Source organism: Pyxicephalus adspersus, chromosome 10 (assembly GCF_032062135.1).
Source record: "Pyxicephalus adspersus chromosome 10, UCB_Pads_2.0, whole genome shotgun sequence".
Taxonomy (NCBI): Eukaryota; Metazoa; Chordata; class Amphibia; order Anura; family Pyxicephalidae; genus Pyxicephalus; species Pyxicephalus adspersus.
In genome coordinates, this window is record NC_092867.1 from 33,010,195 (window position 1) to 33,028,400 (window position 18,206).

Consider the following 18,206-nt stretch of genomic DNA (forward strand, 5'->3'; position numbering starts at 1 on the left):
ACACACTTCCTATCTTAAAGGGACCATGTTACTACTGCTGAGATGTAATATGATATAAGTAAGCATTGTTACCTTAGAACAGAAACTGTTACTGGCAAGCTAAACAGTCCCAGGCCAAATAAAAAGAGTAAAAACTTTAGTGTGCATCTGGATAAGGTTCACATTAAATAGAAAATGTTGATTACATTTCATAATATGACCATTAGAAAGAATATTAACACATCAGCAGACAAAACAATCAAATATACAACAGCAAGCAAGTAAAAATGTGAATGTCTTGTCCAACAGTTATCTTGGGTAAATGTTATAATAGCAACCAATATTGCACACTTGTGAAAATGCACTATTGTCTGCTGTGAAATCACACTAATATGGCACATTTTGCTTAGAGAAATTCTTTACCAATTTCACAGAAGCCTGCCAAAGCTGTGTACATCCCAGGTGGGAAGCTCTCCTGGTTAGCAAGTAAGCAACGGTTCCCATTAGACACTAGTGTGATGACAACTGGAGACATCTGGAACACAATGAAAATACAAAGTCAGTCTTGGCTTACAACTCCTCCACACTATCAAATGTCCCCCAAATGACTGTGATCAGTTACTGTGGAATAGAAGGAATGATTTTACAATTCTTCGGTTGTGGGAAATTAAATAATTTTACAATATATTTTTGTGTAACATACACCATTGGGATCTATCGGTTAGCTGTTGACTGCTACATGTACAATACTGTACTTTTCCAATTATGCGGTGGGGTTGGGGTGAACCACTAGACAGAAGAAAGCTCCTGAATGTCTGCTCTGTCCACATCTAGTTAAGGGTGCAAAAATTGGTTGCTTAGGATTGGCCCATGGTTGGTTGAGAATCAGATTAGAAGTAAAAATCAGTCCATGTGCACTAAGGCTACGTACACAATTGCAATGGTTCTCGTCCGATAATCGTCTCAGGGCCCATATCAGACGATAATCTGGCATGTGTACAGCATCCGCCATCCATAGTCTAAACGACCGCCCTGCTGGATCCACGGACGATGGACGATCCTAATGGAAGTGAAGGGGGAGAGCGTGCAGTGGGGTGCTGCTTCGTTGTTCTCCCTCCTCCCCTCTCCAAAGAGCAGAACGGTGTTGTATGTACAGCACACTTTAGTGATTGTTCACACACTTAAGCTACGTAAATGATTGTCTTTGTATTTATCTACAGCACCTAATTCATAGCAATGTATGATAACAATGATTGGAGGATATTTATCCTCCTCGAAGGCTCTCCCCACATGACCTGCCTGGCAACTCACCTGGGGGTAGTAGACCATGCCATTAGAACTGCACACTCTCTTACTGCCAGATACATTTTTCTGGGTAGGCTTTCCGGATTTGCTGCAGTATTGATTATTTTCATGCCATCGAAGAAGAGCCTGCGCCTGTAACATAGAGCAGCGTAATATAAAAAATTTAGATTTCATTCCTCTAAAAGACCTATCAGCTAAAACACTGGTTTAAAAAACCTGAGAAATATGAGTGGGTGCCACTGCTCACCTACTTTCGAAAGCCGATGAGCCACTAACCTAGTATCAGTATAAAGATTAGGAAAGTCACCCTATGGTCAGAATTCCTTATTTGCACTCCTTTTCCAGATCGGTGACTTAAATCAATGAGCATGACAGCCGGGGAAGCTGGGATGCATTGGGTATACCAGTATCCTACGCTGAGCTTAGCATGACAGCAATCAGTTAGGTAAGAAAGCTTATTGCAGGAGGAACATTTTCCTGTTGATACCTGCTATATTGAATACACTTACTGTACAGGGAAAAAAATGGCAGATGCAGCAATTATAATTTCCATCTGCAACTGATCAGAAATCTAATATCAAGAGGTATATAGTAGTAAATCCAGGTAAATGATCAAGATCAGGGAGATCACAATGATTTACCTGTTAAAATCAAGTACTGTAGGCCCAGCAGAAGTGATCTGCTGACTTCAGCAATCAGAGCAGAGAGTATAAACCCTAAGGGAAGTGTCATTAGGGGAATAGCATTCAGAACTACAAAGTGAAATCTGACCATGATTAATAGGATGGAGCTATAACTTCTCATGGTTATACAGTAATCACATTTAAGGTGTTTAACTAGCTAGCTTTATTTAGTATATATATATATATATATATATATACATACACACACATACACATAAGGTCTAAATGATACATAAAAGTCTATAATGTGATATAAAATCATCACTAGTTATTACTGTCTTATGGACAATAATTTATTTATCAAATAAACAGTTTGTTTTTTTATATGAAAAAAAGGGGGTTAATAAGGTCAGGCCAGTAACTGTCAGTGAGTGTAACTACACCAATGACAGATGTGTTTGTCTTTATACACATTTTGTCATAATGCAAAGCAATGAATGAATGTTTGTGCACCTCTGTCATTGTAAAGCGTTAGACACAGCACGTTTACAAAAGAAAAAAAAGAAATAAAACTAAGGTTTCCAGCCTCTGGCAATACTCCTTAGCAGGGATGATCACTGTCAAAGCCTATCATGGACATTATTTTCATAGAGGCAGCAGAATGTTCCGGAGCGTGTCTAGGCAAGACGTTAGCTAGACCTGCTATGTACAGGGTATAAAGCTATTAAAATATCTGCTCCTGGCAGTATTGTGCTTCTGTTAGAGCAAGTCTGTAGACTGAAAGGAACAAAGCCGGTGAAGATACTGGTATAACTCCCCCAGAGGCTCTTTCATTGACCCCCTTCGTTGCAACTTGCAGGATATCCATCATAAAGAATGATACCGACACTGCAAAGCTCAAGGATGTGTCTAATATCCTATAAAGAAGATTTCGGTGTGTCTTATTTACCATGTGAAAAGGAATTTACATATTTGCAAACACTGACTTCAGAAAGTCCTTGTGCAGAATGGTTTGAACTGTTGACTTGGCACTTAATGAAATATAACAAAGAGCTAAATGAGGACCTGTCATGCTATGTTCTTATCCAATAAACACCCCTACACCTACAGTTTGTGATTACCAGCAGAAAGATAATCCTAAATATTTCTGAATCGGAATACATTCTACTGAATCTATGAAGAAAGCATGCTAAATTTTAAACATGTCTGCCTTTGTTTTTTCCATTACTTAGTGGGTTTAGTGGTTCACAAAAGAAAGATAACATATGTTGTCATGATAAGTCTAAAGATGTATTTTCTGTACTTGCTGAAAATGTTCCAAGCTTCAACAAATAAAAACTAACACAGCCACTACAGTATTCTCCATAGAAATCTTTTTAAGCTGGGTGGCAAGAAGCTGTAAGCGGGTGGTAGCCCCAGTCTTGTGACCCAACTTTTCTGTAACCTCCCAAAAACTGCCAGGGTGGTTACAGAAAAGTGCAGGGTGGTACGCCCAGCTAAAAGGTACTGGGGAGAACACTGCACTACATCTAAACACTATATGATATTAGGTATTTTTCTGTACTGTCTGAACCAGGCCAGTCTATAGCAGTGGATGTGAATGAGCATGTAGAAAATAGTTGTTGACCACTAAATGTACGGAGTCCGGACTACGCATGCGCAGGGAGCCCTGTGTCACTCAAAGGGGAAGAACATGATGCTGGAACCTGCCCACTCTCTCAGCCTACAATCCGTACTGGAGACGTGGTCCGTGGCTCTGGCTGGTGCACCGGCCAGAGCCGGACCACCAAAATTTTCTCCACCACTGCTCCAGAGGATTCCCTTAGCAATGAGCAATTTGTGCCTCCCAGGTCAGTTACCATTAACACAAATTATCTTTTTGGCTATCTGTAAGGGTGACATTCTTCCCAAGGGCCAGCATTGTATAAGGCATTCTTCCCATTGACCATGCTAATGTACTGTGAGCTTATTGTTAGGGGTTCCTTATGACCTAAAAGGTATTTCAGAGGTTACCCAAAAAAAAAAAAAAGTTTGAGAAAGACTGAATTAGACAGTTCATGCTCATGTACTTGATGGAAAGCATTTTAAATGCCATTATACCCAGTGATACTCCAGTTAATACTCAAGTTCTACAAAATGATTTTAGAAAAAACAAATACCCGAGACAGCAAAGATATATTTTTCCCATCTGTTTTCACAATAGCTTTGCTTAAATCTCTGAACTCTGCTGATAATTCTTTTTCCAAGCTAGATTGTTCCAGTTTACCTAGAAAACAATAAAGATATTAAAAAAAAGAGAAGCACAATATGTACATCAGAGTAATTCATGGCAATCAGTCTAAGATGATCTTACTGGTTGTCACTGGGCTCTGCACATCCTGCTTGTACAAATATGTCATGAAAATTTAAAAGATATTTAATACGATTTTTCCATGAATAGGAATGTTCTTGATTCATATCAGAAAAATATAATCATCAGATACAGCAAAATGATATTATTACAATGATATTTCTATTGCCCAATATAGCAATATGTAACCAGCATAATAATGCATTGCTATTGCTAAAATCAAAACTAAAAAATAAGCTTATGCAGCAGAAAATAGTTCTCATTTACAGTAATTCTGAAAAACAGGAAATGCAATAAAGAAACATTATTACAAAATATAAATTACTATAAAAGTCCACTTACCTAGGTCCAGTGCAAATTCTGCAGTGCATGAATCTGAGCAGCCAAGAAGAACTGATTCTTCTAAAGTTGATTTGTCTTTTCCATACTGGCTGAGGGTTTTCAGTAGATCTATGAAACCAAAAATTGCCCATTAAAAAACTTTGCCCAAACAGCACCTGATACCACTTTAATTCACTAAAATGTTCACAGTTTATGAATACAAGATTACGAGATAACAATTGAATACAATACTACTTTTAAAAAAAGTTTTCAAACTACGGTGCTAGTTCATGCTGTATACCAAATACAAAGACAACAGTCAAGAATTGTTCGAATGTACCAAAACTTTCAGTTTTTCTTTTAAAGCAAAGTCTCCAAGTAGATCTGTTGCAATCATTTGTGCTGAACATTCTGTAAAAATGTCACATTACCATGCCAAAAGAATTTGTATCACTAAAAATGCTAACGTAACACTAGTAATGTTCTATTGTTATGTCAGTTTATCACTTACTAAAATTCAGAAACAAGCAGATAATACACATTAAAAAGACAACTCAGAACACCAGCAAAATATTGCTGCCACTGTCCATGTCCTTGTGCATATAAAGAAATAGGCATAGTAAGGAGAACAGTACAGATTCAGTGTTGTTATAGTTCTCTGGGCATAAATCATTGTTTGCTATAGATAAATCTGCCTTTTTTAAGCATAGCTTGCTGAATTTGTTAAGCAGTGCTGCATTTACACACACCACACAGAAGGAGAGAGAAGAGAGATTATTTTATCAGTCTGCTGCTGCTCCTTACTTGCCCAATTACAGGCTGGGAGCAGAACCAAGCTGTATCAATTAACTTAGCTATAGAAAAGTGAAGTCAACAACCTAACTTTGGCAAAACTGAACAGACAAGAATATAAGTAATTTGCAACATAAAATAAATGCAATATATAAACTATTTCAACCCTGTACTTAACGGTTTGTCTGAAGATCAGATGCGATTTTTAACTAAAGGCTGTTGATAGTGTTATTTGAGTGTTAAATTAAGAGCAAAACAAGATTGAAATATTGGAATTTACTGGATAAAATGATGCATTTCCTTTCTTCTGTGTTGGTCATATTACCAAAAGCCTAGGCATTGGTCACATGATTTATAATAAAGAAGATCAGCCAATCTGAATGCCTATACTTCTAAACAGAAATCACATGATCAGTGGTAGAGGTAAGCAGCACTGAAGGGATCCCGAAGGCTTATTTTCTCAAGTAAAGGTAAGCTTGGTGTAGCCTCAGTATAATTGTTATTTCCATCCCCACAAGCTTTATGTTTACACCCAAGTTTCAGGTTTACATAAAGGTTTTATAGAAAGGTCACTGCAGACCTAATAATTTCACATGCATGCAAAGTATATTAGATACACATGACTGGGTGTGATTCATCTACCTAACAGTTACACATATTATCATTACATATTGCATCCATTATGAAACAACAAGCATGTATATACCTGAGCAGCTTATAGCTGGTGCATGATAAGTACTGCCAGATTTCTGCACCAGGGGTGATAGGTTGTGGAATAGATAAAAAGAGCCCGATGTCAGTGCCTGGCGACACAAGTCATCATTTTCCTTTAATTCAAACAGGAAGCTGTGGATGAATATGAATTAAATATCAATCAATATATTTGCCAAAGCAGAAAAGAGAAAAAAGGAACTATCAAGTTTTATTCTTCATTTGCACAGTGGGTACAGACAAAGGGGCATGATGTATTAAAGCTCTCCAAGACTGGAAATGATACACTTTCATCAGTGAAGCTGGCTGATCCAGCAAACCCGGAATGGATTTTTTAAAAGTCATTTGTTAGAAAAAGTTTTTAATCCTGGACAAGATCCATTTCAGGTTTGCTGGATCAGCCAGCTTCATTGATGAAAGTGTATCTTTTCCAGCCTTGGAGAACTTTCATAAATCAGGTCCAATGGGAAATACCAGTAAATGGATTTCTCCTGGGGAAGTGGACCCCTGCATTAAAATGGGGATGGTTTACTAAAGAAGCATAGGATCTTCACTTAGCATTTTGTACTTTGAATTTGAACATTGCGAGGACATCTACCCTTAGCTTTGCATACTGCATGTCCAATCAAGAATTCTGTTCTTGGACAAAAAGGGAAAAAATTTTTAATGTACATGTATTTATTTTATATGTATGGTTCTCTGGTTTTGTCCTTGCTGCTATTTTTACTGTTCATTAAGTTTAATAATGCATTTAACTAAATTTGACTGCATGCTATACCGGGGCATTTGCTGACCAGTGTATTGGTTATGATGGCAATGTTACCCCGGTAAAGAGAAGGCTGCAAGCAGTGTTGGATTGAAGGTTTTTTTTGGTCCCTGGGCTGTATTTTGCTCAAGGCCCCCAACCACACAAGTCCTGCTCATATGGCTCAATGAACCTTAAAAGCAGCAGCTGGAACACCTGAACATATATTAAATAGTATATTAAAACAAGTTAGGCATTGAATCTTACAATAACTGAAACACTGTATTAGAAATATCATGCCAATAGACCAGCTCTAAAAGATATCAAAAGTATATTTCTGGCATGCAGAATGGCAATATTTCAGAATTGTTTTAACCTATAAAAACAAATTATATATATATATATATATATATATAAATATTATAAAACTTATAAACACATACATAAAAATATCTTAAAACAAATAAATAAGTAAAATGGGGGAAATCGCATGTATTAGGGTTAATTAGAATTGACTACAAAATACAGCACTGTATTACAAAAAGCATGTAAAGTTAGTCTAAATATACTGAACTAATAAACATAGGCAAAATACAATGCCAATATATTTATCAGTGATGCTTGCATTTAATTTAGAGTGTCTTTCATGGCTCATGAAACAAAAAAATGTACCCAGGTAGAGTTTGAGCAGAAGGTTAGGAAGTCCTGAGGGCATGACTGATAATTTGGGCATTCAGATAGGTAGGGATGGTATCAAATCAAATAGCAGTTGTTTCGGCTCACTAGGAGCCTTAAGCTGCCAAAATTAAAAAAAAACTTACTAAGACACCACAAAGTCCCTAAATCTTAGTTGCTGGACTTTATTAATGAAATGAGAAAGGCGAGGATATGTACAAGGCCAAGAACGCACTTACCACCTGGACCTACAATCCAAGCGGCTCCACGAGGAGTGGGGGTCATATGCAAAGTAACTGATCAACCTACTAATGATATTTTTTTAAATAAACTTTTCTCAATTTTTACAAAATTCATTTTGGACTATCTGTGCAATGCAAAAATATTGTGGCTGGTGGGATGTTACTTCTGATCTGCTGCAGCCTCTAATTTGCACTGTGAGAAACTAACTTTGCACAGTTAAACCAGAGAAACGTGTTGAACTGGCAAGATTAATGGTAAGGCTGGAGTTCATTTTTAAGAAAGTTTATATGCATTATACATACATAAATCATATGCCCACATTTGTTTGATATCAAGCCATAAGAAATAAACTTTTGAATGGACACATGTACTGATCAGCCTACAGAGGAAGGGGAAATGAGGTTGTCATTTGCATACTGTAACTAAAGTGCCACTCCTACATCAACACTGTAATTATGTTCTAAAATACCAGAAAAAAAGGAAAGGATTCATTCTGAAAATAGATCGGTTTCACCAGATTTCCAAGCCACGTTATTTTACTGCTGGAAATTTCATCATACCATTGTGCCCAAGGCTACGGCAAATACACTAGGACATTCCTGAGCACAGCGTATTAAATAGCAATTGGGTGTATCCTCAAAAGATCTCATATTTATATAAGGAACTATTTCATAAGAATCACAGTATGCTAACATTTCTTAGGACATAATGAAAATCTGAAGATCATAGCAGAATATGGTATATTTTATGTATTATATAAGGGATGTACAGTAAATTAAAGAGAACCTGTCAGGAAATCAAAGCTGCTTTTCTAAACATCTCATCATCTTGATCACTCAATTACCTGGGGAAAGTGAGTGCATAACATAATTTTTGTCATTGGAATTTTGTCAAGGATCTTTCACGCTGTACATAAAGAGCTATTCTGCTCTATGGATAAGGGAGGGAGAGAACGAGGGAGTGGCACCCCGCTGCGTTCTCTCCCCCTTCACTTGTATTAGGATTGTTTGTCGTCCGCCAGGACAGATCCACAAAGGACGTTGGAGGAGCACTGTACACACACGTTTCTTCATGTCTGATAGTAACGATAATCAGACGAGAATCATTGGACATATGTACATAGGTTGTAAATTGTCCAAGGGCTCGGTAGAACAGAAACATTAACAAAAAAAGTAAAAGTAAATATAACTTTTGTAAACTTCTATCCTAAAAATAGAAAATTAAGGACACTCATTTTCCATATATTCATAAAGAGAAAATAATATCATAAGCAACAATCACACAAGAATTTTCAGAAGGAATCAGAAATCAGGATCGAAAATCGCCATCAACCTACCGTGTGTGTTTGATGTAGGACGAGCACCATCTGACGTATAGGGATCGGACAGGACATCTAACAGCACTAAACATCTTCAGCTCCTAATTTCTACAACTTAAAAGGCACCAAAAACCAGAACATAAATAATGATGCTTAAAAACAAAGTCACAGTAAGTGCAGCTGAAGAGTACTATTTGATCAAATATCTCATCTTCTACTGGAACCCAATCTTCTATCATTTAATATCACACAATGTCCCCCCAGCCCCTTTTAGCTGGGCGCACCACCCAGCTGTTTTTGGGTGTTTACTGAAAAGTTGGGTCACAATACAGGGGCCGCAACCCATCTACAGATTCTTCCAACCCAGCATTTCTTAGGAGAATATGGTCACTGTCGTACTTCCAGTGCTCTGGATAGAAGAGCCATGGACCTTATTCTTTGATGCACCACTGTCATTCCTTAGACTGTAAATGGACGGTGATTGGCCAAAGAAGCAAGTGTACAAATTACAGCAGGACATCACCGAATAGGAGCCGTGGATCTCATTCTCAGAGCACCAGAATTACAAATTGCTAGCTGTACCACTAAAATTTTCTTGTACAGTACACCAAAGGATAATATGGGTTAAATGTAGGAGGTGGTATTTTTTTGCATACTAAAAATCAGTTTTATTTTAAAACTGAACTCCAAATATCAAAGCTTTCAATTAAATATTCATTCTGTGTGCATTAAATGTCATTCCAAACCCAGATATTACCTTGTGATAGTAGCAGTGACATGATTACAGACTGCACATAGCCAGTGCAAGACAGCACAGTTGTAGAAGGGACCCACACTATAAGCTTTCTGTAGGAACTACAGGAGAGGGGTGGGTAGAAGACCAGGCACCCTGCACAATGAAGGAGACCAGCAATGACGGGTCTTTATTACAGGCAGCTTTTGCACAGAAGCAAGAATTCAAACTGTATTACTGAACTGATTTAGAAGAATAAAATACACCAAGAATAAAAGGTCACCAAGATTCACATGTGTCTATTTATACAATTCCTTACCCTGCATTTCAGCTTTAAGCAACAAGTTTCAAGTATTCATTTTTAAACTTGGAAAACAATTCCTCCAGATTTAATCAGGTTTAAAACATGTAGTACCTGAGTTACAAACCATGTACAAATAAATTACAGATGTAGTACATCGCCTATAAAATCTCAACATGAAAACTTGCTGCAGATAAAATTTTTACACAATAAAAACCACACAACAAATGATAAAAGATTTATTGTTCGCTGAGCGCTGCCAATACTTTGAGATTAGATAAATGCTGTGATGGTAAAAGTACCTGAATGTTTATCTGAAATAAAAATTACCAAAATACTCTGCCTGGCCAAAAAAAATTTTGTTGGATCCCCCTCAGCTTTGATTACAGCAAGCATTCAATGTGCTACTTATGCAATGTTTTGTTGAATTTGTTGCATTCAATTTCCTCCAAGATCTTGTATTGATGATGGAAGAGCTGGTCCGCTATGTAAAGTCTTTTTTATTATTTCCCAAAGGGTTCAGGTCTGGACTCTATGGTGGGCAATCCATGTATAAAAGTTATATCTTATGCTCCCTGAACTATGATTTTACAATCCTGGCATTACCATTGTGGAATATATCTGCGCCATCAAGAAAATAAAATCCATTGATGGAAAAATCTGCTTATTCAGTAAATTCAGGTAGTCAGCTGACCTCATTTTTTGGGGCGCATAACATTACTGAACCCAGACCGGATCATCTGAAGCAAACCCATACCACTACGGCTCCCACAGGCGTGGGACTATTTTTGGCCAGACATGATTCATTTATTTTAATTGTATCTTTCAAAGAATGAATCATTTCTAAAGTACAAAAAGTTGCCAATGTACTAAACATCACAAGAGTTTTCTACAATTGCCATTCAAAATATTTGATGTAAGCAAGGGGATTTCTTAGTTGGCTTATACCTCCTGGTTATTCTTAGTTTTGGGGACAGTCCAAATTCATATATTACAGCTATGATTACGGCTTTTATAGTAATGTAGAACCCAAGACCACCCCCTAGGCAACTTGTCATCCAAACAAGAGAATTTCATGTTACAGTCATATTGACTTTGCTGAACGAAACCCAAAGAAAGCCATTGCTGGTTTATTTTAGAAATGCTAGTTACCAGGCTGTAGCTGGGGTTAAAGTTTTCTAAACAGTAGGAGTTAAACATGTAAGTGAAATTTAAAATTCCTGATCTGTATATTTGTTCTTAATCAGAGAACTTAAAGCAATCGATCAACTGGATTTTTAGAAGTATGCTTACTTTAGTCAGTGCATGTTTCCCTTAGATTGGATTGACACTACTGCAATGCACAGCACCCCACAATGTGCAGTAATGCACTAAATACAATATGGTGTGCTGCATTGCTAAAAATGGTGCATGTTCCTTTTTTTGTGTTTTACATGTGTTAACTGCAAAACACTCCAGAAAGCAGAGTCGGACTGACCCTAAACGAACAAACAAGTCATTGTAATTGTTAAAAAGAATCCCAATGTTTTTACATTTTAGCAAAGAAAACAGCTGTGTTCCCAAATCGTCAACATTTAGGTACAAAGAATTCATAAAGCTTGGTTTCTTTTTTCCTTTTTTCTTTATTGATTCATTGTAAACATCAGTCTAACGTTCAGTCAATGCATATACAGTGGTACCTTGGTATAAATCCTTAATCCGTTCCAGATCTAATACCAAACAGCACTTATACCAAATAAACTTTTACCATAAGAAATAAAAGGAAGATGAATAATCCGTTCCCATGAAAAAAAATCCTATTGTTATTGGCATATTATACATTGATGGGGCTGTATAAAATAATTTAAACACTGCCTAATACTAAAATACATAAATACAAAAGCAATTAGAGGAAATAAATGAAAATTTACCCTCACTTTACCTTGCTGAGAAGAGTCAAGTGCCTACTAGGATGGTGCTGAGAAGGGAGGAGGAGAAGATGTTCTGTAATTCACAGAGAGATATAGCGCGGGTTGTTCACTGAATGGTGGCAACTGGCCTACTGACACTGGCTTTGTCTGGAGAGAGGTAAATAAGGGTAGCGGGCGGTTTTATGACTCATTTTGACCCATACAAGTTCTAGCACAAAGGTTGTATACCAAGCAAAATTTTTCATGTCCAAACAGGATTTATACCAAGTTGGACTTATTGCAAAGCGGACCTATACCAAGGTACCATTGTATATGGATTGTTAATACTGTATATTGTTATAAATTCTAAGGTCTCCCCTTACCCCTGAGGGAGCCAGGTTCAGGCAAAACGCGTCGGGTGGGACACCTTACCGCCATCGCTAACCTAGTATGATACTAACCCATATTGCTATTTTCTGAGTGGTTATATGTTAGCCTAGGATTCATTTATAGAGACACAGCTCTTAATCATTTAAATTATGTTTTTGGAACAATAGGACTTTGTGTGTTTAAATTTATCTCCTGGCTTTCCCTCCCTCCTCTTCTTCTCTTCCTCCCACAGATACACGATATGTAATCACAGGCTGGACAAATAGGAGTCCACTCCTCTTTGTTTAACCATTGGGGCTTTCCTTTCGGAACAAACTAACAAATTCATAAAGCTACCCAGACATAATTGGCAATGATCACAAAATATTTCAATAAACCAAAGTATTTTAGTTTTCAGCTGCATATTTATGGTACATACCTAGCTGCAGGAACAATATGAATTCCATTTGTCAAAAACAGGGCATTTGTTTAGGAAACTCATTTTATGTATATCTGTGGGCCATTATCCATGTTCTTCCTATGCATGTCAGCTAATCGCAATTTAAATGTCTAGGTATGTATGTGCACACATGGTTAGAAAGAAATTCTGCATAACGTCTTTCAGCTGTGTTGTTGTGTGCTCAGAAATCCCCTATCATGAACTGCACACTCAGTGAATGTTGTCTACTATGACTCCAAGTGAAAAGTATTTGATCCCGGCTTCCAGAATCCTACAAAGTAAGTCGCTGATACTACTTCCAGATTACAATTAGTCATGGGTGAGCCATAAGAAATGTTTTATCATGTAAAAAAGGATAATTATTATGGATTAGTGAATATGTTGCAGGGCTCATTCATACCAGTGTGTTGCATTAATGCCCTCAATAAACACAAGGCAACGCACAGCATTGGTGTGGGGTGCCATTGACTGTTCACAGCACCCCAAACATACCTTAGCAATGTGTTTAAAAAAAACAACATATCATGCACTTCATTTAGTGTGATATTATATGTTTGCAGTCCATAGAAATTGTAATGTGTCTGTGTTTAGTAAAATGCACAGCATCCCTACAATGGTAGCAAAGCCTCACCGCCTATTGCATTGTTGTTCTGAAGGCAAACTATAAGCTTTTGTGACATAGGGTATGTTTGCTTCACTATATATGTCATAAGCATTAATCACAATGTTACTAAACCATGTACAAATGAGTGTGAACAGAAAATACATTGTGTATATATATATATATATATATATAAACTCTGCTGGTGTGTTCTGCTGTAGTTCCCAGTAATGAATAATTTTCTATAGGACAGCAGAACAGAAAGGCGGCTATAGGAAAATACCCCCCCCCCCCCCCCAACCACTCTGGTATTGCCACCATCATTTAACATTTCTGCAAATCACAGATTCCTTAATTTTACTAAAACTCTTTTGTCTGTTTCTGATTTATAAAATGTCCTTTAATACAAGCTGTAGAACAATGTCATTCACACTGCATTTCCCATACATTAGCCTGTAATGTTTTCTAGGCATAAACATTTTTTTCTATACACACCAAGGACAAATATTTAATTGGAAAGTAGTGTACAATCTGTGTATATACAACACACCAGTGAACTGCATTCTGTTGCCTACAGAGTTTTTGGGTGGGATGTGCAAACGGCATCTGTGTCCCTACAGTCCTCATCCACCTGCACAAACAAAAAGTTCCATTTGAATCAACAATCACACAGTGCTGACATTCTCCAGCTTAGTTAACATACGTATTGTAAGGCCAGTGCAATAAAAGTCTCACTACTAATAGTTGTATGTCAAAAAAAAGGGGCACTACTAAGTGGAATGGTGCTTGTATCAGAAGATGCCCATAGATAAAAGATGTCAGATGCCAGGAACCTGTGACAATAGTGCAACAAATGGCCACCCAAAGACGGTTCTCATGGAGAATAGTGATTGGGTAGGTTAGAAAACCAAAGCAGTAAATGCACGATATGTTTGGGTGATCATGATATAGCTGTGATGGGCGCCCAGGTTTTTTTTAATTGATAGAACTGAAAGATCTGAGTATCTGATGAGCAATATATATCATATTACCTGACTATATTCTTTACAGCAGGGGTGCCCAACAGGTGGATCACGATCTACCGGTAGATCGCAAAGGCAACGCAAGTAGATCGTGATGCTTTCAAAACAAACTATACCACGCACAGGAGTTGTTAAGTCCAAGTTTTTATCCTTGGTAGATCGTTTTGTATTGGTCATTTTAAAAGTAGCTCGGAAGCCAAAAAAGTGTGGGCACCCCTGGGTTTACATCAACCCCATGGGCTACATTGTCCATTGCTCTAGGCTTCTGATATAAGATATTATATATGATACAAGTGCTCTAAGAGAGGTCTAGCCTGCTAAACTTCACTCTCTTGAAAAGCTTGATTTTGGATGCCTACTCCCCCTCTGTGGTTTTATCTGCCTGCCTACTATGTTAATTCCATGTAGGGGCTAGCGGATCTACCGGAGACATGGTATCCCTACAACAGTTCTCCAAGTGAGCAAAGACTGGCATATCAGGTATTCAAAGTATACATTTCAGCTTACTAGTCCTTAAATGTGGTGGCTGCACTAGTTTTTTTTTTTTAGACTGGGTACATTTTCAGCATGTACAGAAAAAAACCAATTGATCGTGCCAGAAATGCCATGTCCTAGTCACTCTCAGAATACAAAACACACTTATCTTTTGTATGTGAACTTTTTGTCCCATCAATACACTATACAAAGGTAGACATGTTTGATGTCCAACCTGTATAATAGCATGCCTGCCTCCATAGTGAAGAAGCAAGCATAGACACTTGGGGACAGGAAGTGTAATGCATCTGGGGGAAGAAAAAAAGACTAATGCAGCCGTAACTTCTAAAGACTGGTAATCTATAACATATCACATTTTTATTTTGACCATAACATTGTATGACATTCAGCTGCAGAATTAGTGTAGCTGTTGTCAGATAAAAAAGATCTGACCCTGGTTTAGTCTAAAAAATGTGTGAGATGGCTAAATTTGGCCCTATAAAAACACAGATTTTTCCCTTTTTCTGTGTCACTGTCTGTATCTGTCCATCATTTGTAACCCCTATTTAATGTACAGCGCTGTGCAATATATTGGCCCCTTATAAATCCAGTTTATTATTAAAAGTAGAAATGCCAGTCTGACAATCCTGTATCAGATCTTCTATAAGCATTTATTCGCTGTCTGTGTCCCTATCTGGGAAATTTCCACTTGTTTCCTATGAGGGCAGGAAACAATAGGAAATCTTAAAGTATAACGGAAAAGAATTGTGAGCTGACATTTTCTTTTCACAGAGGGGACAGGCAATGTCTCTTTTGCAATGAAATAAACTTGCCTGTCTTTTAGACGTTTTTTACTCAACTCGCCTATACTTACTGCTTCGCTAACTTATTTGAGTGCTTACCGGGTTCAGGACCTTTGGCCATCTTGATTGGCCAGTCTGGAATGACAGGACTCCCACATATGCGCAAAGATTGTACACTGAGCTGCACATGTGCAAATCATATGCATTCAGCAACAGCTTGTGAGCAGGCAGAATAAAGCAAGCCTGACCTTTGTGCAATAATTAATCTTTCATTCCACAATAATCGGGACACAAAAATCCCCTTACCCTGTGTTTTTCATACATTGAGTGACACCACTTGTCTTGAAGTGATGGGGAAAAAAACTCCCCAGTGGGGTTAGGGACAGAAGTTAAAACATGGAATAAATCTGAATACTGTATTGCAGTAATATCCTCACCTATGCAAGGGTTACAAAAACACAAGAACTTATTTGTAAAGACTGAAAGTCTATGATATTCATTGGCCTGCATTTTGCTGCCATATCTGACCTCTCCCTCAGAAATGCCGACTGCCTGGCTGCCATGATGATGTTTTCAGATTATCATCGACTGAAACAGATATGAAAGGGTTATTTTTGTATTATTATTACAGCCAGGCAGATAGTTTTTTAGCGGGAAATCAGCAATGGCAGTCTGCCAACCTCACAAATAAAAAGCTAAACTTAAATCCTGCATTGTGATTGTCACTGACCTGACAAATAAATAGCAGGGCAAGGAACAATAGAATAGGATGGCGTGCCAATAAATGACAACCCTGGGACAAATATTGGTCATACAATGTTATTGTAAACAACATTTCCAAAGGAGAAATATTTATAATAATAAAAAAAATTGTTATTGTTGAAATGATGTGTACAATAATACAATACTAATGAATCATGTAATAAAAATAAAATACAGAGCACACATCTGTAATAAATAATACATGCTGTTGTGTTGTATATAAAAAGATCCTGATTTATATTGTGACTTAAAATGACAAACTATTCACTGTTATCAATAAAAATAACTTAATATTTACTGAAATGTATGTGTATGAGCACCACTATTGTATAGGAATCTAAACCAATCCCAATATCTAAAGCCCAGCCCCCATAATAAACATTACCGGGCATTATTAAACAGCTGGCATCTGATTCGTATGTTTTAGAAATTATCTTTTACTTACTTTCAGTTTTCAAGATCAGCCTTTAACATACAGTCATGAACCCCGACATACAGCAGGCAGTGTCGAATGATGGGAAATGTAGTCTAGTTGTGCTCTGATCCTTAATGTTAGGTCAGCACAAAAACTACATTTCCCACAAAGCCGTGAAAATCATATGACCTGTTCAAACGACAACATTGATTGGCTGGGTGGAGAAGTACATTATGGGTGGTGTAGTTATTTGATTCCCTGGGTGAATGACAGAACCTTCTTGAAAAAGTGAATGGTGGGTAATGTTTGTATGCAGGGAAATGTTAGGGGTTGGCTTCAGGTTCTGTATCAGCAAAACATGCTCTTATTGCATCAGACATAATACATTACATTTACTATGTCAGTATTACATCATTTTATAGAAACATATCACAAAGTTATATTATGGTTTGTACAGGCTGCAATGTCTTTCCAGGAGCTGACATTTCTCAGTGGAACAACGTTAAAGCCAGCGTGCATTACACTTTGTGTATATTGTAAGCCTTAAAAACTGTTTAAAGCAAAGCAAAGACAATGAGTACCCAACCTAATGAAATAACTTCAATAATAAAAGTTCCAAAGCAACCTGTTAGACAGATTCATCCATAATGGAAATAATGTGAATAAAATGTCAGCCTTTATCATGTTGCACAATGTCACTCAATCACTTTTGCATTTGTGTACATACCCCAGAAACTGACAGATACCCCCCCAGTGATGGGCAGATTCCCCAGGGTCTAAGGGATACCCCCCAGTGACGGGCAGATTCCCCAGGGTCTAAGGGATACCCCCCAGTGACGGGCAGATGCCCCAGGGTCTAAGGGCTGCCCCCCAGTGACGGGCGGATGCCCCAGGGACTAAGGGCTGCCCCCCAGTGACGGGCGGATGCCCCAGGGACTAAGGGCTGACGGGCAGATGCCCCAGGGACTAAGGGCTCCCCCCCAGCGACGGGCAGATTCCCCAGGGAATAACCAATACCCCAAGCAACAAGCACATTCCCCAGATACTAACGGACACCCCCAGTGACGGGCAGATTTTCACTAACCAGCACCCTAATTGACAGGCAAGTATCCCAGATATGGTCAGATTGCCCAGTAACAATCACCCCAATGACGGGCAGATTCTCCAGTAACAAGTACCATAAAGACAGTCAATAAGTGAAAGTGACACCTCCTATCTTGGTGGTCTGTTAATGATGGCCATGTGGAGGGTTTGCCACTTTATTGACCTCTAGGCCTTCCCCCTATAATCCCTGTTAGGCAGTGCAGCAGCTAGA

At 37.9% G+C, this 18,206-nt stretch overlaps 1 protein-coding gene across 7 annotated transcripts in view; it reads right to left on the reverse strand.

Annotated features, from left to right (window-relative positions):
- Positions 1–16,986, reverse strand: part of NUDT13 (nudix hydrolase 13) — a 20,635-nt gene extending 3,649 nt beyond the window's left edge. The window contains exons 1-7 of one of the 7 annotated variants that reach the window (XM_072424257.1): positions 16,922–16,986; positions 9,081–9,176; positions 6,077–6,216; positions 4,600–4,707; positions 4,067–4,173; positions 1,291–1,416; positions 403–514 (exon numbers count right to left, since the gene is read on the reverse strand). In XM_072424257.1, coding sequence (XP_072280358.1) covers positions 403–514; positions 1,291–1,416; positions 4,067–4,173; positions 4,600–4,707; positions 6,077–6,216; positions 9,081–9,154 — 667 coding nt within the window. In that variant the 5' untranslated portion in view covers positions 9,155–9,176; positions 16,922–16,986. The other 6 variants (XM_072424261.1, XM_072424259.1, XM_072424260.1 and 3 more) reach the window with 6 other exon arrangements.
- Positions 16,987–18,206: the final 1,220 nt, after the last annotated feature.